This window comes from Penicillium mononematosum (genome assembly GCF_028829835.1).
Source record: "Penicillium mononematosum strain IBT 11891 chromosome Unknown utg000001l:1.0-4488741.0:1.0-4491989.0, whole genome shotgun sequence".
Lineage (NCBI taxonomy): Eukaryota > Fungi > Ascomycota > Eurotiomycetes > Eurotiales > Aspergillaceae > Penicillium > Penicillium mononematosum.
In genome coordinates, this window is record NW_026643271.1 from 689917 (window position 1) to 714080 (window position 24164).

At 48.3% G+C, this 24164-nt stretch overlaps 10 protein-coding genes across 10 annotated transcripts; 5 read left to right on the forward strand and 5 right to left on the reverse strand.

Annotated features, from left to right (window-relative positions):
* Positions 1 to 2115: 2115 nt before the first annotated feature.
* N7519_000250 (cytochrome P450) lies at positions 2116 to 3839 on the reverse strand (the record flags this gene model as incomplete). Its single annotated transcript, XM_057287029.1, has 5 exons — positions 2116 to 2211; positions 2274 to 3020; positions 3059 to 3189; positions 3245 to 3488; positions 3543 to 3839. The coding sequence occupies 5 exons, from the start codon at positions 3837 to 3839 to the stop codon at positions 2116 to 2118; spliced, it is 1515 nt and encodes a 504-aa protein (XP_057153112.1).
* Positions 3840 to 4812: 973 nt separating this feature from the next.
* Positions 4813 to 7432, forward strand: N7519_000251 (2EXR domain-containing protein; the record flags this gene model as incomplete). The annotated part of the gene is made up of 5 exons (XM_057287030.1): positions 4813 to 5774; positions 5942 to 6725; positions 6768 to 6832; positions 6900 to 7295; positions 7384 to 7432. 5 exons carry the CDS (start codon positions 4813 to 4815, stop codon positions 7430 to 7432), a joined length of 2256 nt encoding a protein of 751 aa, XP_057153113.1.
* A 33-nt stretch (positions 7433 to 7465) lies between these two features.
* On the forward strand, positions 7466 to 8065 carry N7519_000252 (class V chitinase; the record flags this gene model as incomplete). Its single annotated transcript, XM_057287031.1, has 1 exon — positions 7466 to 8065. One exon carries the CDS (start codon positions 7466 to 7468, stop codon positions 8063 to 8065), a length of 600 nt encoding a protein of 199 aa, XP_057153114.1.
* Positions 8066 to 9244: 1179 nt separating this feature from the next.
* Positions 9245 to 9448, forward strand: N7519_000253 (uncharacterized protein; the record flags this gene model as incomplete). Its single annotated transcript, XM_057287032.1, has 1 exon — positions 9245 to 9448. One exon carries the CDS (start codon positions 9245 to 9247, stop codon positions 9446 to 9448), a length of 204 nt encoding a protein of 67 aa, XP_057153115.1.
* Positions 9449 to 11309: 1861 nt separating this feature from the next.
* Positions 11310 to 12941, forward strand: N7519_000254 (sugar porter family MFS transporter; the record flags this gene model as incomplete). Its single annotated transcript, XM_057287033.1, has 1 exon — positions 11310 to 12941. One exon carries the CDS (start codon positions 11310 to 11312, stop codon positions 12939 to 12941), a length of 1632 nt encoding a protein of 543 aa, XP_057153116.1.
* A 626-nt stretch (positions 12942 to 13567) lies between these two features.
* N7519_000255 (FAD-binding oxidoreductase) lies at positions 13568 to 15324 on the reverse strand (the record flags this gene model as incomplete). The annotated part of the gene is made up of 4 exons (XM_057287034.1): positions 13568 to 13834; positions 13963 to 14502; positions 14560 to 15042; positions 15115 to 15324. 4 exons carry the CDS (start codon positions 15322 to 15324, stop codon positions 13568 to 13570), a joined length of 1500 nt encoding a protein of 499 aa, XP_057153117.1.
* Positions 15325 to 16536: 1212 nt separating this feature from the next.
* Positions 16537 to 17844, forward strand: N7519_000256 (uncharacterized protein; the record flags this gene model as incomplete). Its single annotated transcript, XM_057287035.1, has 4 exons — positions 16537 to 16965; positions 17022 to 17175; positions 17230 to 17427; positions 17495 to 17844. 4 exons carry the CDS (start codon positions 16537 to 16539, stop codon positions 17842 to 17844), a joined length of 1131 nt encoding a protein of 376 aa, XP_057153118.1.
* A 2400-nt stretch (positions 17845 to 20244) lies between these two features.
* Positions 20245 to 20454, reverse strand: N7519_000257 (uncharacterized protein; the record flags this gene model as incomplete). Its single annotated transcript, XM_057287036.1, has 1 exon — positions 20245 to 20454. The coding sequence occupies one exon, from the start codon at positions 20452 to 20454 to the stop codon at positions 20245 to 20247; it is 210 nt and encodes a 69-aa protein (XP_057153119.1).
* Positions 20455 to 21673: 1219 nt separating this feature from the next.
* On the reverse strand, positions 21674 to 22468 carry N7519_000258 (uncharacterized protein; the record flags this gene model as incomplete). The annotated part of the gene is made up of 1 exon (XM_057287037.1): positions 21674 to 22468. One exon carries the CDS (start codon positions 22466 to 22468, stop codon positions 21674 to 21676), a length of 795 nt encoding a protein of 264 aa, XP_057153120.1.
* Positions 22469 to 23509: 1041 nt separating this feature from the next.
* N7519_000259 (uncharacterized protein) lies at positions 23510 to 23895 on the reverse strand (the record flags this gene model as incomplete). The annotated part of the gene is made up of 2 exons (XM_057287038.1): positions 23510 to 23799; positions 23853 to 23895. 2 exons carry the CDS (start codon positions 23893 to 23895, stop codon positions 23510 to 23512), a joined length of 333 nt encoding a protein of 110 aa, XP_057153121.1.
* Positions 23896 to 24164: the final 269 nt, after the last annotated feature.

Sequence of the window (24164 nt, forward strand, 5' to 3'; positions counted from 1 at the left end):
AAACAGCCTATATCTAAAGGCTATAAAAGGTAAGAAGAATATAGAGGCATACTAATCGGTATGATTTTATTTTCTTTATAGATTTTATCGAACTTCGGGGTTAAATGACTTCTATAGCCGTCGAGTATTAAAAGCCGATACCCCCCCTTTATACGCGAAGAAGTAGTAGGAATAAAGAGCTTTTTAAGCTAGCGAAGTCCAATTTTATTAGAGGTCCATCTATTAGGACTAACCTTAAATCGCTAATCCTCTAGGAGGCTATCGAACTAGGATTTAATAAAGACTTTACCTTTAAAAATCATATATAGAGGGAGGACCTAACTAGTAGCATTCGTACACTTAATAACCGTCACCTATTCTCGATTTCTAGGTTATAAAAGTGCTCGCCGACTATAGTATTTACTTCTCGAAATTACTCTTATAGTAGCAGTTAAGCCTATAGTAAAACCGGTCTTATCAAAGTTATAAATATCGTCCGGGTCGATCCCAAATTAAAGGATAGTTTTTTAAATAAGATCAAACCACTCTCTAATAACCTTCGGGTCTTCGCATTTCGCACGCTTATAGTTATACCGTTTTAAAAACCGAGAGGATAGGAGAGGACGTCTTTTTATAAAATTATATACCTATTTTTTACCGATAGAAAGAACCGGGGTAGTTCCGCGCTTTTCGAGAAGAAGATTCGCTATTTCTCGTACTATAGAGGGCCAGGGAGCTAATCCTCGAGCATCTATAGAGAGAATCCATTTTTAAAGAGATTCCTCTTCAATTTCTATCAATTTACACGAATTTGCGCGTGTAATTCCTCGTTAAGTATGGCTATTAAGGCGGTCGCGTAATATTAAACGCGGGACTTTATAAATGCGAGCAGCGGAAGCAACAGATATGATATCTCCATTTTTTAAAGCCTAGATAGCTAACAAGATACTACCCTCTTACTCTACTAAATTTACAGAGGATTGAGAGCGAATTGGTGGCATAGTGGGTGGTTGAATTAACTAAGTGCTAGTTCATGGACGCGTTTTGGATGGGGTGGCGGCTCGCTTACAGTGGCGGCTCGCTTACCGAATACGTTAGACTGTGAAGACTTAATGCCTTGAAGTTTAGGCCACCTAGGAATTACACTTTGAGTTTAACTAGCTTGCCCTCCAGTATAATGATTCTCTTCTCCTCTCAATACAATCCTGAAATATTCCGCCCATGAGACCCTGTCACGTCGCGAAAATTATGCCCGGGCAAACCCATGCCAAATGCCGTACGGACTGCATTTCCCCAATCCATTCGTCTCATTTCATCGGATTTGTGCGAAATATGATGACAGCGTCTCAAGCTATGGTCTATTGACTGTCCTGTTAGTGGTACCATCTCTAATGCCTTCTTCAGGGGCATGACCAAAAGATCTTTCTCATGTCTTTCTTGACACCCCTATGAACCGATCAACAGCAATGAGAATTTGATGGGTCCAAACAACTCGAGGAAAAGTCTCGCTAATGAGACAAGACCTTTCCATCGGTCAGATTTCATCTCCGCTATGGCGACTATATGGGGAAATGCCTCGAATTTTCTTGCCGCCTTGTCGCAAGTCCTTGGTCCTTGCGCCGCCATTATTGCCGTTTCAAATGCTCTTCCAGTTCACAAGTCGAGAATACACACGGGAAATTAGAACACGCAATATTGTTCTGCTTTTGTACAGGACCTTCGAGGTTACGATGGGTTCCTCCAACCGATCTCAGCATAAGCGACGGCATCAAGGTTCGAAATCCAAAATTGTCGACCCCTTCATATCCGATACCGCTTTCTTTAAACTCGAAGTTTCGATTAGGCATGGGTAGTAACTGCGCTCCTGGAGGTATCAAGCAGTCTTGGCGATGAAACACAACTATGGCAAGGGGTACCATTCCTGGTGTACGCAGGGAGTACAACCGAGCACTCGTTATTCGGGCAAAAAGAACTGCATTTTCGTATCAAGATCTACCGATCACGTTTGACTAGTACCCGAGGTCCAATATTCTGCGCACCAGAAGGCAGTACACTTCCCCGACAAGTGCTCCCTCAAGTAGATTAGGGAAATCATAGCTAGGACGGGTTAATGGTCCGAAGCTATACTCTCAGGTTCTATACTCGCTCTACCAGGTGGACAGGAATGCCTTTCTGCCTAATGAACCACGAGTTTGTGAGCTGCCACTCATGGTCGTGACTGGGGAGCGCCATCTGTGTTGCCAATTAGCCAATATGCTGTTAACCCGAAATCCGTGGATACAATTTTAACTTACGTCGAATGTGTTGAAAAGTGTCGCAATCAGCTTGAAGCTTTCCAGCTGCGAGAGATAGCGTCCCAAGCAGGCGCGCGATCCAGCGCCGAATGTGAAATCGGTGCTTTTCATCTTAGAAAAGCGCGCCTGGTATGCCTCTTCCGTTTCCCCTAGGTTCTGAAGCCAACGCTCCGGGATAAATTCATGTGTGTTGGCACCAAAGACCGTCTCGTTCCTGTTGATCACCCATGGATTCATGCCCACAGTAGTCCCTTCAGGCACGAAGCGTCCGTCCGGTAGAGTGAGACCACCTTTCGGGACAATACGCTCGAGCATAAGGCCGACTCCGGGATTAATGCGCATTGATTCACGCATCACCGCTTCAAGGTATTTCAGTGCTTTAATTTCTTTCCACTGAGCGGGAAAGGAGAGATTAGCACCGCGGAGTTCCTCGCAAAGTTTCTGGCACACGCCGGGGTTCTTCAGGACATAGTAAATGGTCGCGCACATGGTGCCTGCTGTCGAGTCACTACCTGCAAGCACATTGGAAAGTAGCCAGAGGATTACAGTGTTGTCATCGACAAGTTCTGGGTTCTTCTGCTTGAGTTGGAGGAACTTAGAAAGGAAATCGCCGCCGTGGTTGCCTTCTTGATAACGTCTGTGGAGTTGTTCAAGACTGAAGATATTGGCCCAGACAAAAGTCGGCGGTCCAATGCGCATGATCGGGTTCTTGTCAAATAGATAGTCCAGAAGAGGGATTTGGCAGATCTGCAGAAGCGTTAGTGTGGATCTTTTTGGTCAACAACCATTTCACCGACTGGAGCAAAGTAATCGAGCGTCTGAGTGGACCTTCTAAGGAAACCCTTGTAGTCACTGCCAGCTTCGAGAATACCAAGGTCTTTCGAGAACGTGACTTGGCTCATAGTATCCCACGCAACTAGGTTGCCAGTCGGTAAGTTTCTATCCCCTTCCGATCGAATGCGAATACTTACAGAAGTTGATCCAATCAGACATCTCGCAGGTCTTACCCGGGCGGACAAACCGCGCTCGGAGCTTCTCACAAAGGAGCTTGATAGTAATGTCTATATTGGTCTCGGCGTCTTGAACCTTGCTCATAGAATATAAGTTCTTGACTGGGCGGATATAAGTCGAGTGCCAACTCTCATTCTGATTCGAAAACAGATTTTTCAATCGGACACCACCGACGACAACGTCATTAACATTGTACATGTTGCTCTATAACATAAATATTAAAACTTCATGTTTTTCCTTTTATTGGAGTGGACTTACCTTAAGCCACGGATTCTTGGTATTATAAACAAGGCTGATCAAGTCGGGATCGGAGAGGCTAAGGACATTTGGACCCATACGAACAGCAGGCCCGTATCTGCGGTGCAGGTTGTTATGTGTAATATCACAACGGCCTTTGGCTACATCTCGCATGCGCCATATGTTTGTGAAACTCGCCAGAGTAGGACCGGGAAAAGAATTCAGCGGGGACCGAAGATAATTCCATAAGAAACGAGAGGCGAAGAGAATCGTCACAAATAGAGCGAGGTTGGTTGTAAGTTCTAGAAGGGTATTCATGATTGTTTGATGCTGTCTGCAAAGAGTGCATAAAATTATCAAGAGGAGGTTGTCAATATCTAGGGCCTTTCTTTTCCCACGCTGACCCTTCAACGAGCTACTAACCGAAGACTCCACATGGGGCCCATCTTTCCCTCATATAAGCCACACAATAGCTCAAGGAGAGAAACCACTAAAAGTGCGGAACGGGGAGAATTGCACAGATAAAATAGTGGACCGAGTGGTGAATGACCCAATTACCAGACCGCAAGGTGCATTAGTGCGCAAACAGTCAGACGGGAAGTTCCGCAGTATGATATGACAGCTGTCACTTGAGACATAGCGCACCTTAGTCTTCAAGTGATCAGCAATGCTGGCCTATCAATCTGAGTAGTTTCGTGTGGGGAAGCCAAAGCGGGGGTGTCTCTTAATTATACCAGTTTTTGTTCGACAGTGAGACACACCTAAATGATTGAAATCAAGATAGATTAATGTGTGTTCAGGCCTATCAACTTCCCTCATCAATAAACCTTTGAAGGTTCCAAGGTTGAACTGGACGTGGGGAGTGTGGAAACCTTGCAAGGCATTTAAGACCCGCACGGGCCGTAGCCGCAGCTGGCCCACCCACGGAACCAATCAACGGTAAGGTTATCTGTAACATTGTGATACGTTGTGATACGGTAAAAATACCTGCGGACCTCCTGATTGTTTAGATACTTACTTCTATATAACACTGCATACATACCTAGGTAGGTACACATCATGACACAAGCTAGTGACAATTTACTACTAGTAGGTACGACTGCCTGAATGCCTAAGGCTTACCGCTCCTGTGTTTGTCGAGACTTGCTTCCTTCGTATATTCTCTTCTCTTTCAATCATCTATGAATTATCCTTCCAAGGTTTCAACTCCCCGTGGCTTTGGCATCACACGCTCACCGTTTTCTCCCCCGATTCTTGATGCAGTTATAACAGTAACCAACCGGAGCGCAAGATGAACGACTCATTCCACTACTTTCCCAAGCTGCCTCTAGAACTACGCCGTCTCATCTGGAAGCACTGTTTACCGCATCGTATAGCAGAAGAAGATGTCCCCTACTTTCTTCTTGACGGCAACGAAGGCAATCAATCCTGCCACGCCCAGCAAATAACCCTCGAAAACGCTCAGCCGCCGGCCATCGCATTCGTCAATAGCGAGGCTCGGCAAGTTGCCTTGGAACAGGGACGCAGGCTAGAACCGCAAGAGACGACTAGCCTGGAGTCAATATGGGTGCAGCCGCGCCGGGATATACTGCATCTTAACTGGGCCCGATTACTCTACAATACCTGGGGAAATGCTGGCGACCCTGACAGTCCAATCACCATGTTCCTGTGGCGGGCGGCGGATCTTGGAATGCAGCCTTCTGTCGTGGCAGATGTTATTCACCCTTTCAACTTCGAGGGACTGTTAACCGGTTCTGATGGTGCTAATGCGTCCGATGACCCGTGGCTTCTCTATCACGACACAAAAAATAAGGACGCGGCCGCCATTGCGTATTGTGGCTTGAGTCAAAGCTGTCTACATGTGACTATGGCTGCGGTTTCCGTGCATATCACTAGGGAAGTGGCCCTGCAGTCTGGCATGGTTGGTTTGTTGGGCGATGCGCCTGTTCAGATGGTTGATGTTGGCGATGAGGCTCGGTTGAGGGAATTTCAAGGATTATTCAAAGAACACGCATTAGAAAGGGAACCAGCCGTGCAAACGCTCTTCGAGACGTTTTCAAGTTGTCGATTCCAAATAGCCGTGGAAAAATGGAAAAGAGAAGCTGAATGGACCATCTTCGCATACATGTGGCAGTCGGCACGAAGGGAAAACCTCGACATTCTTGGAACGAACCCGGGCTCCGCTTGGCTACCTCGCCTGACGGAGCGAGAGTTCATCCGTATGTCTCAGTATTCGCCGAATAAAAAGCATCCGTGGGTTAAACAAGCTAGGCAAAGCGTGCCCAAGCTGAAGCCGCGTATCATGGTGCAATATTGTACCAATCAGTGTTACATAAAGGGGCGACTTCCTGAATATTTCGGGACTTATTAAATGCTGAGTTGCCCTCTTATCACTGCAGGTCTGCTGATAACAGCCCTAGTCTGTGTGCTGATGCCGGTCCTAGTCCAGGCAACTGGACCCACATCCACCATCTGCGCAATCTCGAGAACTGTGATCAAACTGTTTTCTTTAGTTTAAGCATCCAAAACTCCATCTCCGAGAGCAACATGCTCACCATCCGGGCCTGCACGGCCAGCCAAGGTCAGACGTACCAGGCTGTCGTCTCCCCAAGTGTGCCACAGCAGCAAAGCCAACACAACCTCGTTGTTGCTGAAGGTTGCGGCGCCAAGGAGATCAAGGCAGCTTTCACTCCCCAAGTAGCCCATTCGATGCTTAGCAAGGCGTCCGGCGCGACTCCGCATTCTGCTCATGCGACGGAGGCTATTCGTCAACTTGGATTGTTCGTCGGCAGAAGTGCCGAGTGTGGCACCACCATCTTGTTTGCCAAACATAAGTCTGGTGTACTGGCCCTGTATTCGGTCGCACAAATCATCAAGCATACTGCGCGAGACTTTCTTGGTTATTTTGCGGAAAAGCGAGGATCTATCCTGCAGGCTTGCCAGCCTGGTGCTGCAGCTCTGACTGTTGGAGTGGTCTCTGTTGGGTTTGTTGATCTGCCAGCGGCTCAAGATACCATCAAAAGCTGGAACAATGGTTTCTGCCTTGATAAGACCATTCCCACTACTGCCATCAGCTTGGACGTCCTCGTATCTACAGTGGATAAGAGGTCCAACGCCACTGTATCTTCCATGCCAATACGAGCGCCAGACAGCCACGAGCCTTTCTCCCAAGAGGAGATTGAAGAACGGAGGAAGTCCATGCAGGTGACAGTTGCCCCTCACTGGCCACCCGCTGCGGCATTTTAGAACGACGGCAACTACTCTATCGTCAAGTCGTACATTGACAAAGAGTCCGACTCCACTATCATCATGTACGGTAATCCCGGAGCGGTCGATTGGGTGGCCTACATGGACGGCGATCTCCAACCGAATCAACAGGATCAAGGGCCTCAGCTTTGGTGGTTCGACTGACTGGGCTATTGACCTTCACGAGTATTCCCACAATGAGGATGGGGATGACAGCGACGATAAAGCCGGCGAGGACAATCTCACCTGCCGGTCGGATACTAACCCGGGGACCCTGGATGGGCTCATTGATAAAGCGGACTCTCTGGACGCAGGTTGTGTCCATCTCTTTGCGATGGATATTCTATACGAGCAGCTTCTCGACAGCTTGTCTTTGTTCAAAGCCAACTCGAAAGATTACGATGACAAGTTCCGCTGGTATGAGGAGTGGACCAAGGACCAGATCCAACCACGCCTCGACGACTTCATGAAGCCCGGTGATGACAAAGGTCTTCAGTATTTCGACTGTTACTGGTCGTATACTGGCAGGTACGAAAACAAAGACTCGTGCGGGCGGCATGCCCCGCATCTGGAACGCAAGCTTGGGGTGGACCATCCGCTACGACCTCGTGGACAGAAAGGGCTTCTTTGACGCCCTTGGGGCTGAGACTGGCATCGACGAGTAGTGGGTGGCATTTGGCAATAAAACCTTGGATCACATGTGTGCGCTTCCTGGAGATATACGACCAGGCGGCCACGACTTGCCTTGCCGTCCGCTCCTTTGCGAAAAGCTTAATTACCCTCAGAAGGGCCGCGATGAGGATATCCATGTCGGTAATCCCAAGAAGCTCATCGAGGCATCCATGGATAATGTCACAGCTCTAAGGAACTCGCTTTTCTCGTCGTACCTCAGCGTCGGACTGTCCTTCTATGACGACGGACCAAATGATTCCTCAGCCACGGACGCCGTAGTCGCCTACTCCATGCCGGTATTGCAACTCGCCGAAGCCATTGACAGCATGAAGCAGATCAAAAAGATCCGCCAAAATGCCATGGACGCCCACAAGAAGGGACTCATCACGGACATCCTCACCGTCGTCTTCATGGTCATTCCCTTTATTGGCGAGGCTCTTGGCCCCTTGGTCGGCAGTGCAACGTCAATGGCTCGCATTGCGCTTCTGGTAGGCGAAATGGGCAACGGGGGGCTGACAGTGGCGGAGATTGTTGAAGACCCGACATCTGCGCCGTTCGCCATACTGGGTCTGATTGCGGGTGTTGGCAGCGGCACCGGCAAGCTGTCCAGGGCGAGGCCCTGGTAGAGGCTTCTAAGGCGAGGGGCCTATTGAAGGCGAGCGACTTGGCCAAGTTTCCTGAGGGATTTAGGAACAAGGATGCTTTGGTTCAAGCGGTCATAAAGGGGCTGTGTGGGAGGAAGTAGGCGCGGGATGGAGACCAGGCTTTTAAGCACTTTCATTTCGATGAGCATCGCACAATGCTGGTTATTGTCCAAATTGTCTGTAGATTCTGGCCAGGCCTGTAATATATATTGTACAATCCGACTGTCACACAGAATGACACCTCAAAACCTGTTCGTTGCTTTCCTAGGAACTCTTCTGAGTAGATCAAATGGAAACACATGAAGATAAATTTCTTAGGTTACATATTTATCAACCAACATGAGGAATCAATGGAACAGACAGATTCCGGTCACAGACTGAGGTGTGATCAGGTCCAAACTAGGCGCAATATCGCGATCTGCCTATGTGAACAAGAGACCTAACTGTCCATTTCAAGGTTACGTTTGGTGGCCTACGTATAAAGTGACTAGTTCCGGTATTTGAAAAGGAAAAGCGTTACAGAGATGGGATCAAGGCACCTGATGTATATTTAACTTCTTCGTTCCGATTTTCTTTGTTGCTTACCGATAACCCATGTAATCGGAGCATTCCAAGGTTATAGGTACGAAAACGTAAGAAGCTAGACTGATACATCATCGTGATATAGACGATTCAGGTCTCTACACAAGGAATACCGTACGTTTTCCCCTTCCACTGTTCAACACGCCTGACCAACGGCACTAGCCTGTGAACTAGTTATTCTTTACAATTTTAATAAAAAGGTGAAAAGGCTAAGATACTATATTTATGAGTGAAGAGATCATCCTATCCTAGATGTATGCCTTGTTTTGGTAGCAGAATGAGAGCTTGTTGACGCTAGGGTTGTGGTCTCTCTAATAGATGAAGAATTCGGAAATAAAGCAGCATTCACTGTGCGAATTTAATTCTAGGTTTTATCAGCAAGTTTAGCCCTTCGTTGGCCTTTAATCGAGAAGTAATATCTACATATACAGTAACCGTTTCCCAGATGTCATATATACGTAGTGACTACGGACATCAATTCCAGAGAAATTTTCTTCTACCTTCTGCCTTTCAACTATTCTTCCTCTTAATGGTCGACAAAGGCTTCAGGAAACATCTACATACAGAATCAATACAACAATGCCTTTCTGGGACGCGGTTCCTCAGCTCTGTGCAGCTGTGGTAGTTTTGGCAACTGGTCATGTCCTCGGTGAATTCTACCTCGATTGGTGGTATCGTTCCAAAAGTAATGATGCCCCCTCAACCGATTCACTACCGTCTTCACAAAATTTTGGAAATCAAGATCAAACAGACACCAAGAGAGCTCAAGGCTTGGACGTCTAATGGCCGCGCCTAAAGTTACTTCCACTCTCGAATACCACACAGCTACGGCTACGAAAAGTTTCTAATGAAAGAACGATCAGGTCCTTTTTTCAAGTCAAGTGATAGGTGGTGGACCGTAGAGCCGGATTTGTGTCAACCACTTGCATTTGGGGGAAAGGTTCCTGATACTCCAGGGGAACCGAGGCAAAAGAGCGGCGCTAGGGTTTGGTTGACTCCTTGGTGTGGATTTGCAATCCCCAGATAAACCGTACGGGGTAGCGACATAAATTATTTTCTCGGATGTTATCATGTGCCATTATCCATTATTATCTGGAAGCGCTCAAAGCACAATTTCTCGTCTTACAATAACCAGCAACACGTAGGCGAGTGCTTTCAGTCTCCATTGTGGAACAGCATAGATGGGTGTTCTAGAAATGTCCCATTAACTGATGCAACCGTGGACAAAATTGCCAATGCATTAGAGAAGGGATGTCTTATTCCGGACTACTCGCTTCAAGTAGGGCTGCGCTCGGCCCCGGCTGATTCCACGAGGCAGATGAAAATGGAAATTGATGTCTTGGTGTATTTCGCGTAGTTCGCTCGTTTGACCGACGACACGTTGCACTTGGGGCGTGGGGAGGGATCCTTTGGCCTCCAGGCGAGTCAGGACCTACATACTCCGGTGGGCCAAGGCGTCCTTTACGGAGTCAAAAAGGCCATTGTGATCGATGACGTAGCTTTAGCGTGGAGCGCATCCCCAACATCGGAGATTATCTGGAGAGAGTAGCTCGGCGAGGGCTGAAAGGGCCGCTAAGAGGCGCCCTGTCCCCGCAGGGAGCGCCCCACGGAGTTCGATTGGATCTGGACATCGGAAGAGGTGGGCCACGATGTGTGGGAGTGCAACCTATCTGGCCGTCGGCATTGGGGCCAGCGTCAACAGGGCCGAGGCTAAGTCGGGGGATGAAGGGGGCAACTAAGGCGAGTTTCATGTCAGATTCAACAGTATGATTCGCCCCAGGCTCCAAGGGTCCCTTCATTCACAAAGGTTTTACCATAGGGGATGGTGCACGCTCAGTGGCTCATCTAGGGCAAAGGAAGACCTTCTAGTCCCCTTGGCCCACCGGCCTCTCCCGGTTTTTCCCCGTGGAGGCCGTGGAGGCAGTGGAGGGTCGGGCGAGATTCCTCTTGCGGCAGCCTAATAAGTGATCCACACCTATGAGGCAATCAGTGTAGGATTAGACAGTAATCCTAGACAGTAATTAATTATTTTTTGTTGCTTTTTAGTATTCTATTCGAATTAATTTGATCCATTTGACTAATCATCAGTCAATTCCACTAATCCCGTTAGGATGATTTCTTTGAACCCATGTAAAGCAGAACAAATCTAACTTACCATCGTCTACCCCGGATCTCCCTCGATTTTCCATCCCCAGCCCTACCATCCGCGAACGGGTGGCGCATTCTCCTTGGCGAGAGCTTCTTCGCACTTGGCAACGGGCCAATCCGCGGCTGCTGAAACCGAAAAACCTTAAGCCGCTAAGATGACTCCATTCACATGAATGTATGCCGCTAGTCCACTCATAAGGCCCCCGGCCCCCACGGTCGCGACACTTGCCTACGGTATCCAAGCCGCCGTCATGTTTATACTCCACCTCCTCTTACCTAGCGGGACCAACCGATTGAGACCAGTGGATCCCGGGGCCCCTGCTGCCCGCAGACGCAGGAAGCAGACACACACATCTGAAAAGGGTACAAAAGCGTCGCCCACCCCGACAGTCCGTGTCTATTCTTTCTTCGATTTCAGTACCTCCTTATCCTCCCTCGCTTCAGTACCTCGTTACCCTCCCTCGTTTAGTTAGGTAGAGGCAAGCAGCATCTCGATATGTGGACAACCAACTCCGGCCTCCGGGGCAAAAAGCTCCGCTGGGCCATCACCTTCACCTGCGTCGTGGGTTTCTCCTTGTTCGGTTATGACCAGGGTCTGATGTCCGGTATTCTGCAAGGTACATCCTTCGTCGGCGAATTCCCTGTCCTCGATAAAAACCTTCCTGGCAACGATGGGGCACATGTCTCCGTCCTACAAGGCGCTGTCAACTCCTGCTACGAACTGGGCTGTTTCTTCGGTGCTATCTTCACTCTCTGCTTCGGTCAGCGCACTGGCCGTACCCCTTTGTTAGTCACTGGTGGTGCTCTTATGGTGGTCGGTACTGTCCTCTCGACTGCTGCCTTTGGCGAGTCCTGGGGTCTGGGTCAATTCGTGATCGGTCGTGTGATCTCCGGCCTTGGAAACGGTATGGATACCGCCACTATCCCCGTCTGGCAGTCTGAGTGTTCTAAGGCACACAACCGTGGTTTTCTCGTTTGCTTCGAGGGTGCTATTATTGCTGTTGGCACGTTTATTGCCTACTGGGTCGATTTCGGGTTTTCCTACACCGAATCTTCAGTCCAATGGCGATTCCCTGTCGCCTTCCAGATCCTATTCGCTATCTTAGTTATTATCGGCGCTCTTATGCTACCCGAGTCCCCCCGTTGGTTTATCATGCAGGGCATGGATAACGAGGCTCTCCAGGTTATGGCACAGCTTAATGATAGCACCGAGAATGCAGAGGATGTCCTTCGCGATTTTAACCTGATGAAGGCCGACATGAAAGCCACCGAGGCCCAGGAATCCAAATCCAGCGGTAGCTGGAAGACTATCTTCACCTTCGGCAAAACACAAGAGTTCCAGCGTATGATAATAGGTTGCTCCGGCCAGTTCTTCCAGCAATTCACTGGTTGTAACGCAGCTATCTATTATTCTACCCTCCTTTTCGAGAATAACCTTCACATGGAACACAAGATGGCTATGATTGTCGGTGGGGTTTTCTCTACTGTCTACGCCCTTGCTACCATTCCTTCCTTCGTTATGGTTGAGAGGGTTGGTCGTCGTAACCTGTTCCTAATTGGCTTCCTCGGTCAAGGTCTTTCTTTTATTATAACTATGGGTTGCTTGATTGATGAAACCACCGAGAACGCTAAGGGTGCCGCCGTCGGTATCTTCCTATTTATCTGCTTCTTCGCCTTCACTACGCTACCTCTGCCTTGGATCTACCCTCCCGAGATCAATCCTCTTCGCACACGTACTATAGCTGCTTCCGCTTCTACTTGCACCAACTGGATTAACAACTTCGCCGTTGTGATGTTCACCCCCGTCTTCTCTAATCAGAGCTCCTGGGGTCTCTATCTGTTCTTCGCCTTGGTCAACTTCTCCGCTATTCCCTTCGCCTACTTCTTCTACGTTGAGACTGCCGGTCGTGACTTGGAAGAGGTTGACGTCATCTTCGCCAAGGCCCACATTGAAAAGAAGTGGCCTTTCCAGATTGCCCAGCAGCTGCCTAAACTCACTATTGAGCAGATCGGCCAGATGCAGGTCGAGCTTGGCTTGACTACCACCGACCACCATGCCAGTGAGTCCGAGAAGGTAGAGATGGCTACTAGCAGCGGCGAGCACGAGGATAAGCATGCTTCAGATTAGTTTGTTTATGGGTGAAAGGTGATACTAGAAATAGTTCATTGGCTGAAACATAATGGTTTAATGATATCATTGTAGTAAGTGTTGGGCCATTCTATAGATGCTTGTTTGCTGCCAGACTGAGCCTATCTTCATATGATTTTTACCGGGTATATAAACCCGGGATTGCAACTTCTAAAGATCACGATTCTTCCTTCTTGCCTCTCCCCCCCCTAGCCTGTAGTAGCCCAAGAGTAAGGACTTCATCAAAAGGCCCAGCTAATGTCATTTTCTAAACCTGTTGCTGGATGGGTCGGCAGCGCCTGCGGCCAGGACTGAGGAGGTTGTGAGAAGAATATGAATTATTGTTTAAGCTAGCAGCGCGAACTTGTATGGGAATCTAACAGGTATCCATGGATATGTTGTGATGGAACCATGGTTATAATTTGTGGAACCGTGGGATCTTTGACTTTTAAGCCGCTTCTTTTTTCTTCTACATCATTCAAACAGGGATATCATTTAGAATGCAAGGTGTGCAATAAATATCGTTCACAAATAACAAAGCACAATGTAGACAGTCTCTGGTCATCTAGAAGATTTATACACGGTTCAACTCCAGCGGTAGATAACATCTCTATACCCAAGTGTGTCTAGAAAGAGGGAGTCACGGGAGGACCATCAAGCTTGAAGTAACCAGGCTGGAGAGTCTGGTAAACCTCCCTGGGGTCGTACTTCTTTGCAATCTTCTTCAGCTGTGCCTTGTTAGCAGCGCCATATCCAGCGACAGCATCCTGGAATATGCTGGCATAGTTCATATAGACATATTCATTGAAGACGCCGACACTCTTAGCCTCAGCAATGACCTTCTCCATGAACTTGTTGACGAACGCGTAGACAGTTTTGTCATCAGACTCGTTCTTCCACCAGCAGGAGATGTGCAGAAGGTGAACAGGGCCAGGGGGAGCCAGCGAGTCCGAGAGGGTTGCCACCGTGGTTTTTCATGTTGTTCAATATCGGGCTCGGTGATGCCCTGGTAAATGAGTACGGGCTGAACACCGGCAACATTGGCAACATCGGGGATCATCGAATAGAAGAGATTCACCACCCAGTTAGCGAATTTCTCGTCAAGAGCCGCGCTGATGGGCCAATACACCTCGCGAAGGCCGTATGGGTTCTCGGTCTCGAGGTACTTCACATATTCGACAAGGGTCTTGGCACTGGAGTTGTCGGAAATGGCCGAAATATTTCTGTATTGCTTGAAGATTTCAGGGTTGGGGTCGTTCTTAACGTAGGTCAGTTCGGCGGAGGCAAGGTTCATTCCTTGGGTCTGAAGAAAGGCGACATATTGCTGGGCATTGCCGTCAACGGTGGCATTATTGATCACGTTGATCCAAGCGTTGATAACCTGGGGAAACTCGGTCTCGAGGAAGGTCCTAGCACCGCCATACATCTTTGGAGAGGGGATTGTGTACATATTGTACTTGGTGACAAGACCAAAGTTGTTGCCACCACCGCGGAGAGCCCAGTATAGGTCAGGGTAGGAATTTGCACTCGCAGTCACAATCAGACCACTAGCGGCAACGACCTACATGTGATTGTTAATATGCATTTGCCGGTGTGTATGACAGATCGCTAATCTTACCTCGAAGCTCTCAACATTGTCGCAAGACCAGCCGTACAGGTTGGAGTGGTAGGAGATTCCACCACCCAAAACGAAACCGCCAACACCAATGCTAGAAGCACGACCTCCGATAACAGCCAAGCCATAGGGCTCGAGGGCAGCATAAGTAGTGAGCCAATTGTTTCCAGGTTCAATAGATGCGACCGTCTTGTCTGGGTTAAGGGTGACGGCGCTCATATCCTTGAACCAGATACTGATCCCGCCAGGGGCGCTAGAGGCACCGGTAAAGGCAGCATGACCGCCACTGCGAGCAGCAAACTCGCAACCAGTCAAACGGGAAAGCAAAACTGCAGTGCTGACTTCCGTGTTCTTGGTAGGACGGAAAACGCAATGAGGCTGCACCTCTTCTTGCTGCACCGACCAGAACGAGCTAGTGAAGTTGTTGTACCCAGTAGTCTCTTGATCAGAGACTTTAGAGCCAAAAAGGAAGCTCAAACTTGCGCACTAAGGGAAATTTGAAATTAGCAATTACTCAATTCCTGGCCAGATTGCTATTGATGCCGGTTTTTGACTTACAGCAGCTGCACAGGCTTTATCGGTTGACCGTGTCTCAATGGCAGCGAACGACTTCAATGCCGGAATTTGCGACACATCCACACCGAGATCTTGCAACGCGCCAGGGATACTAAAATCGTCGGCTTCAATAACCGGGCTGGTGACGGTGGCCTGGGCCAGGCTCAGTCCGCCAATCGCGGATAACCCGCCAATGAGGGATGAAATCTGCATGTTCCAAAAGCTATCTAAGCAAACCAAAACAGAGCAAACAAACGCGGGATCCAGAAATTGCAAGGACCTGGGAAGGGGAAAAAAGAGAACAAATCCAAGTGGAGGAAACTTATTGTCCTTTATGTTCCTTAGAGGTTAGCTGATCAAAGGCCCTAATCCGATGAGGTCCCCGGAATGGTCCCTAGTATAGGGGTTCTGAGGTGTAATTAAGTAATTAAGGGAGGGGTTCGTGTGATTGGAGCATATTATGACTAGACATTCCAAGGCTGTGTTCGTTTTCGTTAACGAGCACAGCAATTTCGCTTCCAAATGTAAGCGAAGCGGCGCAGCCCGAATGGTTAAGCTAGCCGGAAGCTCATAACAATGGAATTGTGGCTTTTCCTTCTCAGCTCAGCGGCACCGGCGCTTGTTTAGCCGTGCATATCACCGTGGCATACAGAGTAAAGTGATTCCTATCGGCCACAAACTCTTCTTTTCCTTGACTCAGAAGCCAGGCATCTTGAAAAATGCAGTTATGATGAATTTCCTAAGCGAGCGCGACGAAGAACGCCACCGAGACCCCGTGAGTCCGGGGCTTATGCACGCAGCGGTCTAGTTTGAGACAAGGATACGCCCAAACTCAATTCGCAGTCTTAGCCTTCCACGATTGACCAGAATCGGGCGCTTTTTTTTTTCCTTTGAAGATCATATGCAGATAATTCCCGACATTGTTATGCTAGACTACCCCTTAACCCTACCCAAGAAAAATATGCTTCCTTTTCTAAGGCTCCTCCATGTGTGCCACGGCCCGTTATCGGATCCGTGGCCATTCCGGGCCGTTTGGGGGCCGTTTGGGGGCCAATTGGGGCGCAAGGGCCCGGGCTGAGGGGCGGGCCATTCACCCCACCGGTGGCACCGGTGCTATATATTTCTTCTGCGATTGGCCCAGGGCCGGTGGGGCATGCATCTTCAATAATTCCTGCATTGACATTCGAAACAAATGCGTATATTGCTCCTCGTGGAAGTTTTACAATCCCTGTTCAGTCTAAATCTCACACACCTCGAAGGATCTGTGCATGGTGGCTGCAGATGGTGCGCAGCTGTGAATCTTAAACCCAATATTATAGCTGACATGTGCTTATTGAACTCCTGATGGAATGGCTTTATGTATATGGATGGCAGTGGCCCCACGCGGTCCCTGGCGTGGTTTTCTAAAATCCAGTCTCACAAGGGATGGGAGAGGCGATTGCCGGCACATTTGGGAGCAGTACCATTAAAGGTACTGGCATTGCCTTGATTGTACTGACCTCGCTGGTTGTCGGCACTCGTTTTGCTGGTCTTATTCGAAGCCTCAATGACCTCAAGGCTGAAGACTACCTTCTGATTGTCTCTTACATATTCTTCTTGGAGCTGAGCATTCTTTACATCTATATTGCCCCGACTATCTTTCGAATAGCAGCAGTCAGTGCCGGAACGATTCCCCCCTATGCCACCATTTCGGAAGATGGGCTCCGATTACAGACTGTCTTCTTCGTCACGACATCTTCGTTATGGCTTTGCTTGTGGATGGTAAAGTTCTCGCTTATGGCGATGTATAAAAGGCTGTTGGTCGGGAAGAAATATATAATCGCCTGGTGGGTTATCATGGGGTTTTGTGTCCTGGTATGAATTCCCTGTCTCAGCGCGAGTATTTGAATCACTGACGGGATTCTTCTCAGTTTATTATTGGCTGCATTCTCTCTTCGTGGCTATCGTGCTCCAGCTTCCATGCCTGGTTTACTGCTGGCCAATGCGACACACCGCGCGACCATCGGGCGGCTGTTATCAGCTTATATTACGCATACGGGGTGGATATAGTCACTGACCTCGCAAGTAAGTATTGTCCTCCGTGGTCCTTGGAAATCTGTGATCTAATACCTCGCCCAGTCATGATCCTTCCCATCCGCCTCATCTGGAACCTACAGATGAAAACGCGCCAGAAGCTGAGCATCGGCGGGTTATTCTGCTTTGGCTGGATTTGCATAATTGTTTCCACCATCCGAGTCGTCCAGCTAGGTGAAACCGAGAACGGAGTCCCCGCTCCATCATGGCTAGCGCTATGGGGTACCATCGAGGCCTCAATCGGTATGGTTATATTTCCCACTTCTTGCACTTCCACGTTGAATCATTTTACTCACTGTCATTACCCTAGCTGTCATGATCGGTTGTTGTCCCGGCCTCTATCGCGTCCTTAAAAATGCTATCTCGCCCTCCAAGACGTCCTACCCGTATGACTCGTACAACTTGCGGGGCCGGGAAGGCAGTGGTATGCCATCGACCCGCTCCGGTGCATTTGGACGAACCGATATTCCTTTGAATAGCTTTAGAGGGAAGGAAGAATCGTACCAGTCAGCGAGTGCCTACCGCTCTACCAGTCCGTCAAGTAGTCAGGAGAAATTGGCCGATCCTAATGACAGGAGGAATATAATGGTGAACTACGGAGTTGCTGTGACGGTAGAGGATCGGCCGAGTGATTATGGCCAGGCGGCACGGTTTGTGTAACGAGGCATATTTTAAACAAAGTCTACAAAGAATTAATAATTGACAGTTCACATGATGAGTTTATGTCCAGTGCTGTTGCTAGCTACAGATAATTCTCACAATGCTCCATGTTGGTTCAAAACAGTAAATAGGGGGATTGTTTAGGTCCGCATCATCCTCCATCTTGGTATACACACTGTACTTGAGGACAGAGGATCTAGATGAGTACTGAGCAACCAAGAAACTACCGACCTGGGGCATTCTGGTCCAATACCAGATAGGGGATGTATCTTGGTACAACATAGGCATGCCCAATGGGCGGCCAAAATAGTCAGCCCCGGAGCTTGAAAGACAATTGCATTTTGGTGAAGAGCCCCAGTCGCGAGAATGCGCCATATATAGAGAGGAATGCATAGAACGGTATGATTTTGAGCCATGCTCGACCTGGGATATGGCATGGTGGCTTAGAGTGAGGATAGTCTGGTGAGAAGGGTGCGAGATTGAAAGAGTTGATTGGGAAACATTTAATGTATCACAGTCTATTGGGGGGTGATCAACGAGCAGGAACTTCAACTGCACCGCTACCCCAGGATTCTGGGTTCGTGCAATTGGGTCCACTCAAAGCGAGCACCTGTTGCAGGTAGACAGGTAGACATTGGAAGGCGGAAGCCTTGTAGTCATTGTCTGGCCTTTTTGAGGAGGCCATTCAAGCCGAGGTTGCGCATTGGCATCCAGCCTTCCTTTTTATAGAAGGAACTCCTCCTTTCCAATGTTGAGCCCGAACCCACTTTTCGTATTGCTGATTGGGATGTACTGTGTTGCCCGAAAGACTGACTGCCTGTTGCCGTCGTTCCTAAGTCTATGAAACTTTCGCGGAAAATCTAGGTTGGTGGGATCGTGACTAACTAAGGCTAGGTCGCTTATCCTAATAGTCCTAAAAATCCCTATTTAGCGAAGAATAAGGGATTATCTTTATAGGAGTATAGCCAATCGGGCTTAAGATATAACTAAGGGGGTAAAGCGCTTTCCTTTATTAAAGGCTAATAGTGATATCTAGATAGAGGGCTAAGATCTTCTCCGATAGTATACTTTAAGGTCTAAAATATAGCGGGAGGAAACTTTCACTTATAAATTAGGTCTAGACTATAACCTATATTTTAGGGTTCCTTATAGTTATAGCTAGATCTAAAAGAGTGGGGGCAATAGGTATTTAGATCGTTACCTTATTCCCTTCGTTAAATATCTTAGTATCTTATAGAAGTCCTTCTAGTTGATCTCTTACTAAATAAGATATATCGCTAGTAGTTCTTATCTAGTAATAAGAATATAGCTACGAACTAACTAAAAGGGCCTATAGTCGCGTAGGTAAGAGCTATATTTATTATCCTAGATATAACCTATAACGTATATTATAGCTAACTCGATATTTACTATATCGTTTCCTATCGTCCTATACGCCCGGAGGGCAGTCTAATACGATAGTCTTATATATATAGTACGGAGTAGCGGCTTATATAGAGGCCTTTCTATGGACAATACGCGCTTAAGTATAGTCTTCGAGTGACGAGCTTCTCGAGCTCTACCCTATAGGGCTTTCCTAATATATTCTACCTATAGACCTAGAGGGCATTCGTCAGTTCCTAAGGACTGTTGCGGGATACGAAGCTAGCGCAATAACTTACTAGTAATTTCCGGGGCCGGGATCGTAACTGTTAGGATTGTTAACCTTGCCCTAGATAAAGGAGCGAGAGCCAGGTGGAATTCTTCCTAGTTTCCCGAAGACATCTCTGATATCTCTGATATATGCATGGGATGAAAGAACAGGAAGATGAGTAGAGAATGAAGTCTCACACGTCCGGGAGGATAGATGAGGAGTGTTAGAGGTGGAAGCGAAGTGAAAGAAGAGGTAAAGTGAAGTGAAGCAAGAAAGGATGGAAGGCAAAGGGAAGACTCCATGGGCCAACTTGCTCATCGGGCCTAGAAGCTATCATGCAAACAACACAAACAAAGTCGAAAGTAAAGGCGAGATTACTGAACGAATAGGATCTAACAAGTCGTCAAGTCCCTGATGACCTCCTCTCCAACACTGTCCTCGGCTTCGGGAACAGCACGGCGCTTAGCAGCTCCCATTTGGTCATGTTCCCCAGAAGCTATACGGCTGTTCACCGTAGGCGCAGCGATAGCCAAGGTGTCGAAGATTAATGGCCATGGGAAGCTTCATATCGGCGAGGATAACTTAAGGAAAGGCTTAGACTAACGCATGTAAATAACATCAAAGCCTAGAGGTTGTTCTTGCATTTCATTTAAGATACTAAGCACAGAGGGGGACTCTGATCCAAACAATGCAAACAGGGTGTTGTATAGGGCGGTCACACACGGTAGAATCCAGGACCGTCAAGGTCATCGTGAGACAGCCTCTGTTCAGCAGCCGCCCGAAGCCATGGTTGCCGCTCCAAGAGCCCCAGCTTTAGAATTCGCCAATCTCCTCCTTCTGTTATCCTTGTCCATGTAGTTCTCTAACTTCTGTTCATACCGGGCATAGTCTCGCTGGTACTTCTTCTCGTTTTTATATTTTTCTCGACGAGGCGGAGTCGGCATTATGCCATCGAAGAAGCCAGAGCCGAAACACATTTTGGTTCGAGTCAGTTTGTGGTTGGTGGAAGAGTTGGTGTTGGTGGGTTCAATCTTTGCTCGGTACATATGTATACACTGGAGTGGATGAAGGAAAATGGTCTTTGTACCTCTTCAATTTTACTAGGGGTGATCAATTTATATGAATTTGACTAATACCGCCTGCTGTTGCACGAGTCTTCCGTCATAGGGGGCCAAATCATGGCTTTAATACTTTAGGGGCACATGCACTTCGGGTAGCGCCCCAGTTTGAGGCATCAAACATGTCGATCAGGTGGGACTGGAAAACTGGTCATATTAGGGCCGTGGGTAGTAAAGATGCTGTAGAGGCCCTTGATGGTCCCCACTAGACCTCGCAAGGGCCCATGAGCTGTACAAAGAGCAAACATAGAAATACCTATGACTTGCATAACTTGCACGACTTCGCACAGGACTCTTCCTATAAACGTCGGACCTGAAAATTGCCATTTCAAGTTAGCTTTACCCTTTTACGCTTAGCGTCCCAATACGCCGTCACGTAACCTCCCTTCAATGGCCTCCGGGCTTCACGACCGAAAATGCGGAGAATGATTGTGCAGGTTATGTGAAAGTTACAAATCATTGACGCATGAGAGTGAGTGTATTTCGTTTGATATGAGAATTTCGAGGTGGTTGGCCATAAAATCAATGTTCTTCTAATTTCGGACAACTCAGGCGCATATATCCAGCTGATATAGTACTGTCCAAGTATGTGAATGGCCATTGTGTTTACCTACTTACCTACAAAAACGCTAGCAAACACTGCGTTCTAGGTCGAGATCAGAAGTGTTCAATTCCGCGGCTAAACTAGTCCGAGAGCGAAAATATTTGTCTGCGTCGTGTAAACGGGCACCAAGACAAGCTATTCTTTATATATCAAGCTTTTGTGTTCGTAAAACGGACATATATCCCATTTACCTCGTTCCGACCTATATGAACACCACAAGAGCCCCGAGACATATCAAACTGGTCATCCAACCAACCGAGACAACACGCAAGCCAGAATTCGGGACCCACGCAACCAGCGGCTGACCAGGCTGTCGCAGACTCAGCTTTTCCGTGGAATTGTCACTGTCAAACACTCCGGAGAAGGTCACGCGAAACTCAGCAGTCAATTCACGCTTCCCACTACTTGTCACCGCCTCTGCCTTGCCACTCCCCGAAAGCGTCAAGTCGAACGTTGTATTCGTAAAGGAGCCATTCATCGCCAGTCGTTCGGGGGGGGAGTTTCGAACGAGTAACTCAGATCATTCGAACATGACCCCTCAGGAAACCTCAGAAGCCATCGGGGGTCATGATCAAGTCTATCCGGCATTGTCGCGTTAAACCGGACCCTGCCCTGGTCCTGGTCCTGGTCCCCTTGAGCGGGAGCCGGGGCCTCGGAGATAGTCATATTCATCACATCGCTAGCCTCGTTCACCCGCGCATCCCAATTAGCCCATCCATGGGTTGTCGTAATTCTGAACAGGTCCGGGTAACCGGGGCAAGCAATCTGGTTCTTGTCCCACTGGATATAGCTATACGAGTCCGCAATTTCGTCCAGCGGCCTGCGCGATTCCCATGCCTTGAATCCGATTATTATCGGGTTGGTTGGGCCGACAGGGTACGGTGCCTGCGGGCCAATCCAGAGATACCCGAGCATCTGTATAGTATACTCGGTGTCGCGCATGTGCCGGTAACACCTCTCACCCTCGGTGTTTGTGTAGTGGAGGGAGGCTTCGCCCTTGAAGAATGACCCGTCGTAGCTTGTGTCTTCGCCCGAGACACCGCGGGAGGTGTAATTGTTTGCATTACTGGGGATCAGATCCCATTTCCAAATTGTTGGATGTTTTGGCGTGGCGCAGGAATCGGTGCTGCTGCTGCTGCCGCCGCTATTGTCGCCGGAGTAGGAGTCGTCTGAATCTCCGCCTCCGCCACCTCGTTTTGCTTGGACGCCTGATATGCATGTGGAGAACTGGAAAAGGAGGTACGGTAGAAATGAAATCCAAGAGTGCATGGCGATAAGTATCTTACTATACCTCGTCTCTTCTCCTTTTGGTAGTCCTAGTGAACGTCGTTAAAGAAATGGAGAAAGATAAAATCACAGGAACTAAAGAAAGTAGCATCTTGTCAAGAACAGCAACCCTCTCCGTGTTGTATGCCCAGCGAAGAGACCGCTTGCTCACTGCCAAGGCGTTAGCGCAGCAAGAATGCTCTTGATTCTCGTATTCGCGAGATGAAGCCCCGTGGTTTGTTCTGAACCCTCGGCGAATTGGGTGCTGTAGGTAGAGCATGCTTTGCAGCTTGTCGCTTGTATTCAATATAATTATCCCTGTCCGGGAAGTACAAAGCAAAAACAAAACAAAACATACAACAGTGAGGATTCGCTGGTGGTCACCCACCCAACTACTAACTGTTGAATGCCTGAGGCATCACTATGTGATAGATCCTGCATGTTTGATAGCTCTCTCTCCTTTCCTTCTCTTCCTCCTCTCCTCGTGCGAGACAGTCAATCCACACAGTGTTTTCTCCATCGATTCTCTCTCTGTATCGCATCTCTATCACTAACTCACCGGCGTGTGGCTTATATGCGGCCAATAGTTGGGTGGGTGTGGCCTGGGTGAGAAATGGGTGAGCGCCGCTTTACGGTCGCGCGACCGCGGGTGATAAGGGTGAGTGCGCTATAGACTAGGTGAGAAGCTGGGTGAGAAGCGGGTGAGAATCACTCGAGGTAGCGTGACGCCTATACTGACCTCCTTAAGTGATATAGAGCGCGATATGATTGGATTACTAGTTGAACCTAAAACGCCTCGGCCCTTAGCATCTACACATAGCTCCAAAATAAGATATATCTTTAGTTCAATTCGTCGTTATAGCTTTATTACCTTATATAGACTCGCTACGGCCCTTCTAATATATCCATACTAACATATATATCCTAGTGCAAATAGCATATATCAATCAAACTAATTAAATAGGCGAAACACACAAAGCAACTAGTACACCAAAATCTCCTCATCTTTTTCTCCCCCGTCCCTCCATTTTTCAAGCACCTTCTTCATATCCGCCGTGATGATCTGAGCATAGTCAGGCCCGGCGGCCCCGGTAGGCAAATCCGCTGGGTTCCCCTCACCCAAGCAACAGGTTCTTTAGCAATACCCGCGAATTTCTTCTTAAGCTCTTCAACCTGCTGAGGCCCATAGCCGCGACCGAAGATTACCGCGCGAGGAGGCCGGCTGTAATCGTGGGTTCCGATCTCATTAGGGCTTTGAGACTGAGGCTCGCGACCTGCAAGCAGATACGGGAGCTCAGCCTCTGCAGCCTCATATGACAGCATGAAGTGGATGACTAAGGAGCATTAGCACCTTACTTTGTTCATTTCAGGAAGGTATATTAAGAACCTTCATATTCAGGCAGCAGGTGCTGGGAGATTGATTTCCCCATCGCGGGTATTTTGCCGCAGGCAACTACTGGTATCGGCTGGGTGAATGAAGACATATTGCGAGAGCTATACGCTGTACGCTGTACGCTGCGGATGAAGGTATTTCGGAGCTTTGGAGAAGGAGAATTATGGAGTAAGCTGAGGTCGATGATTCGATTTATATTCCTCATTGCGGCGCGCTCGGTCTTGATGAAGAGTTAATGACGTCCGGACGGAGCATGAGAGCCTGTTATCTCCGACTCCAGCCCATTTCAAAACCTTAAACTTTGGG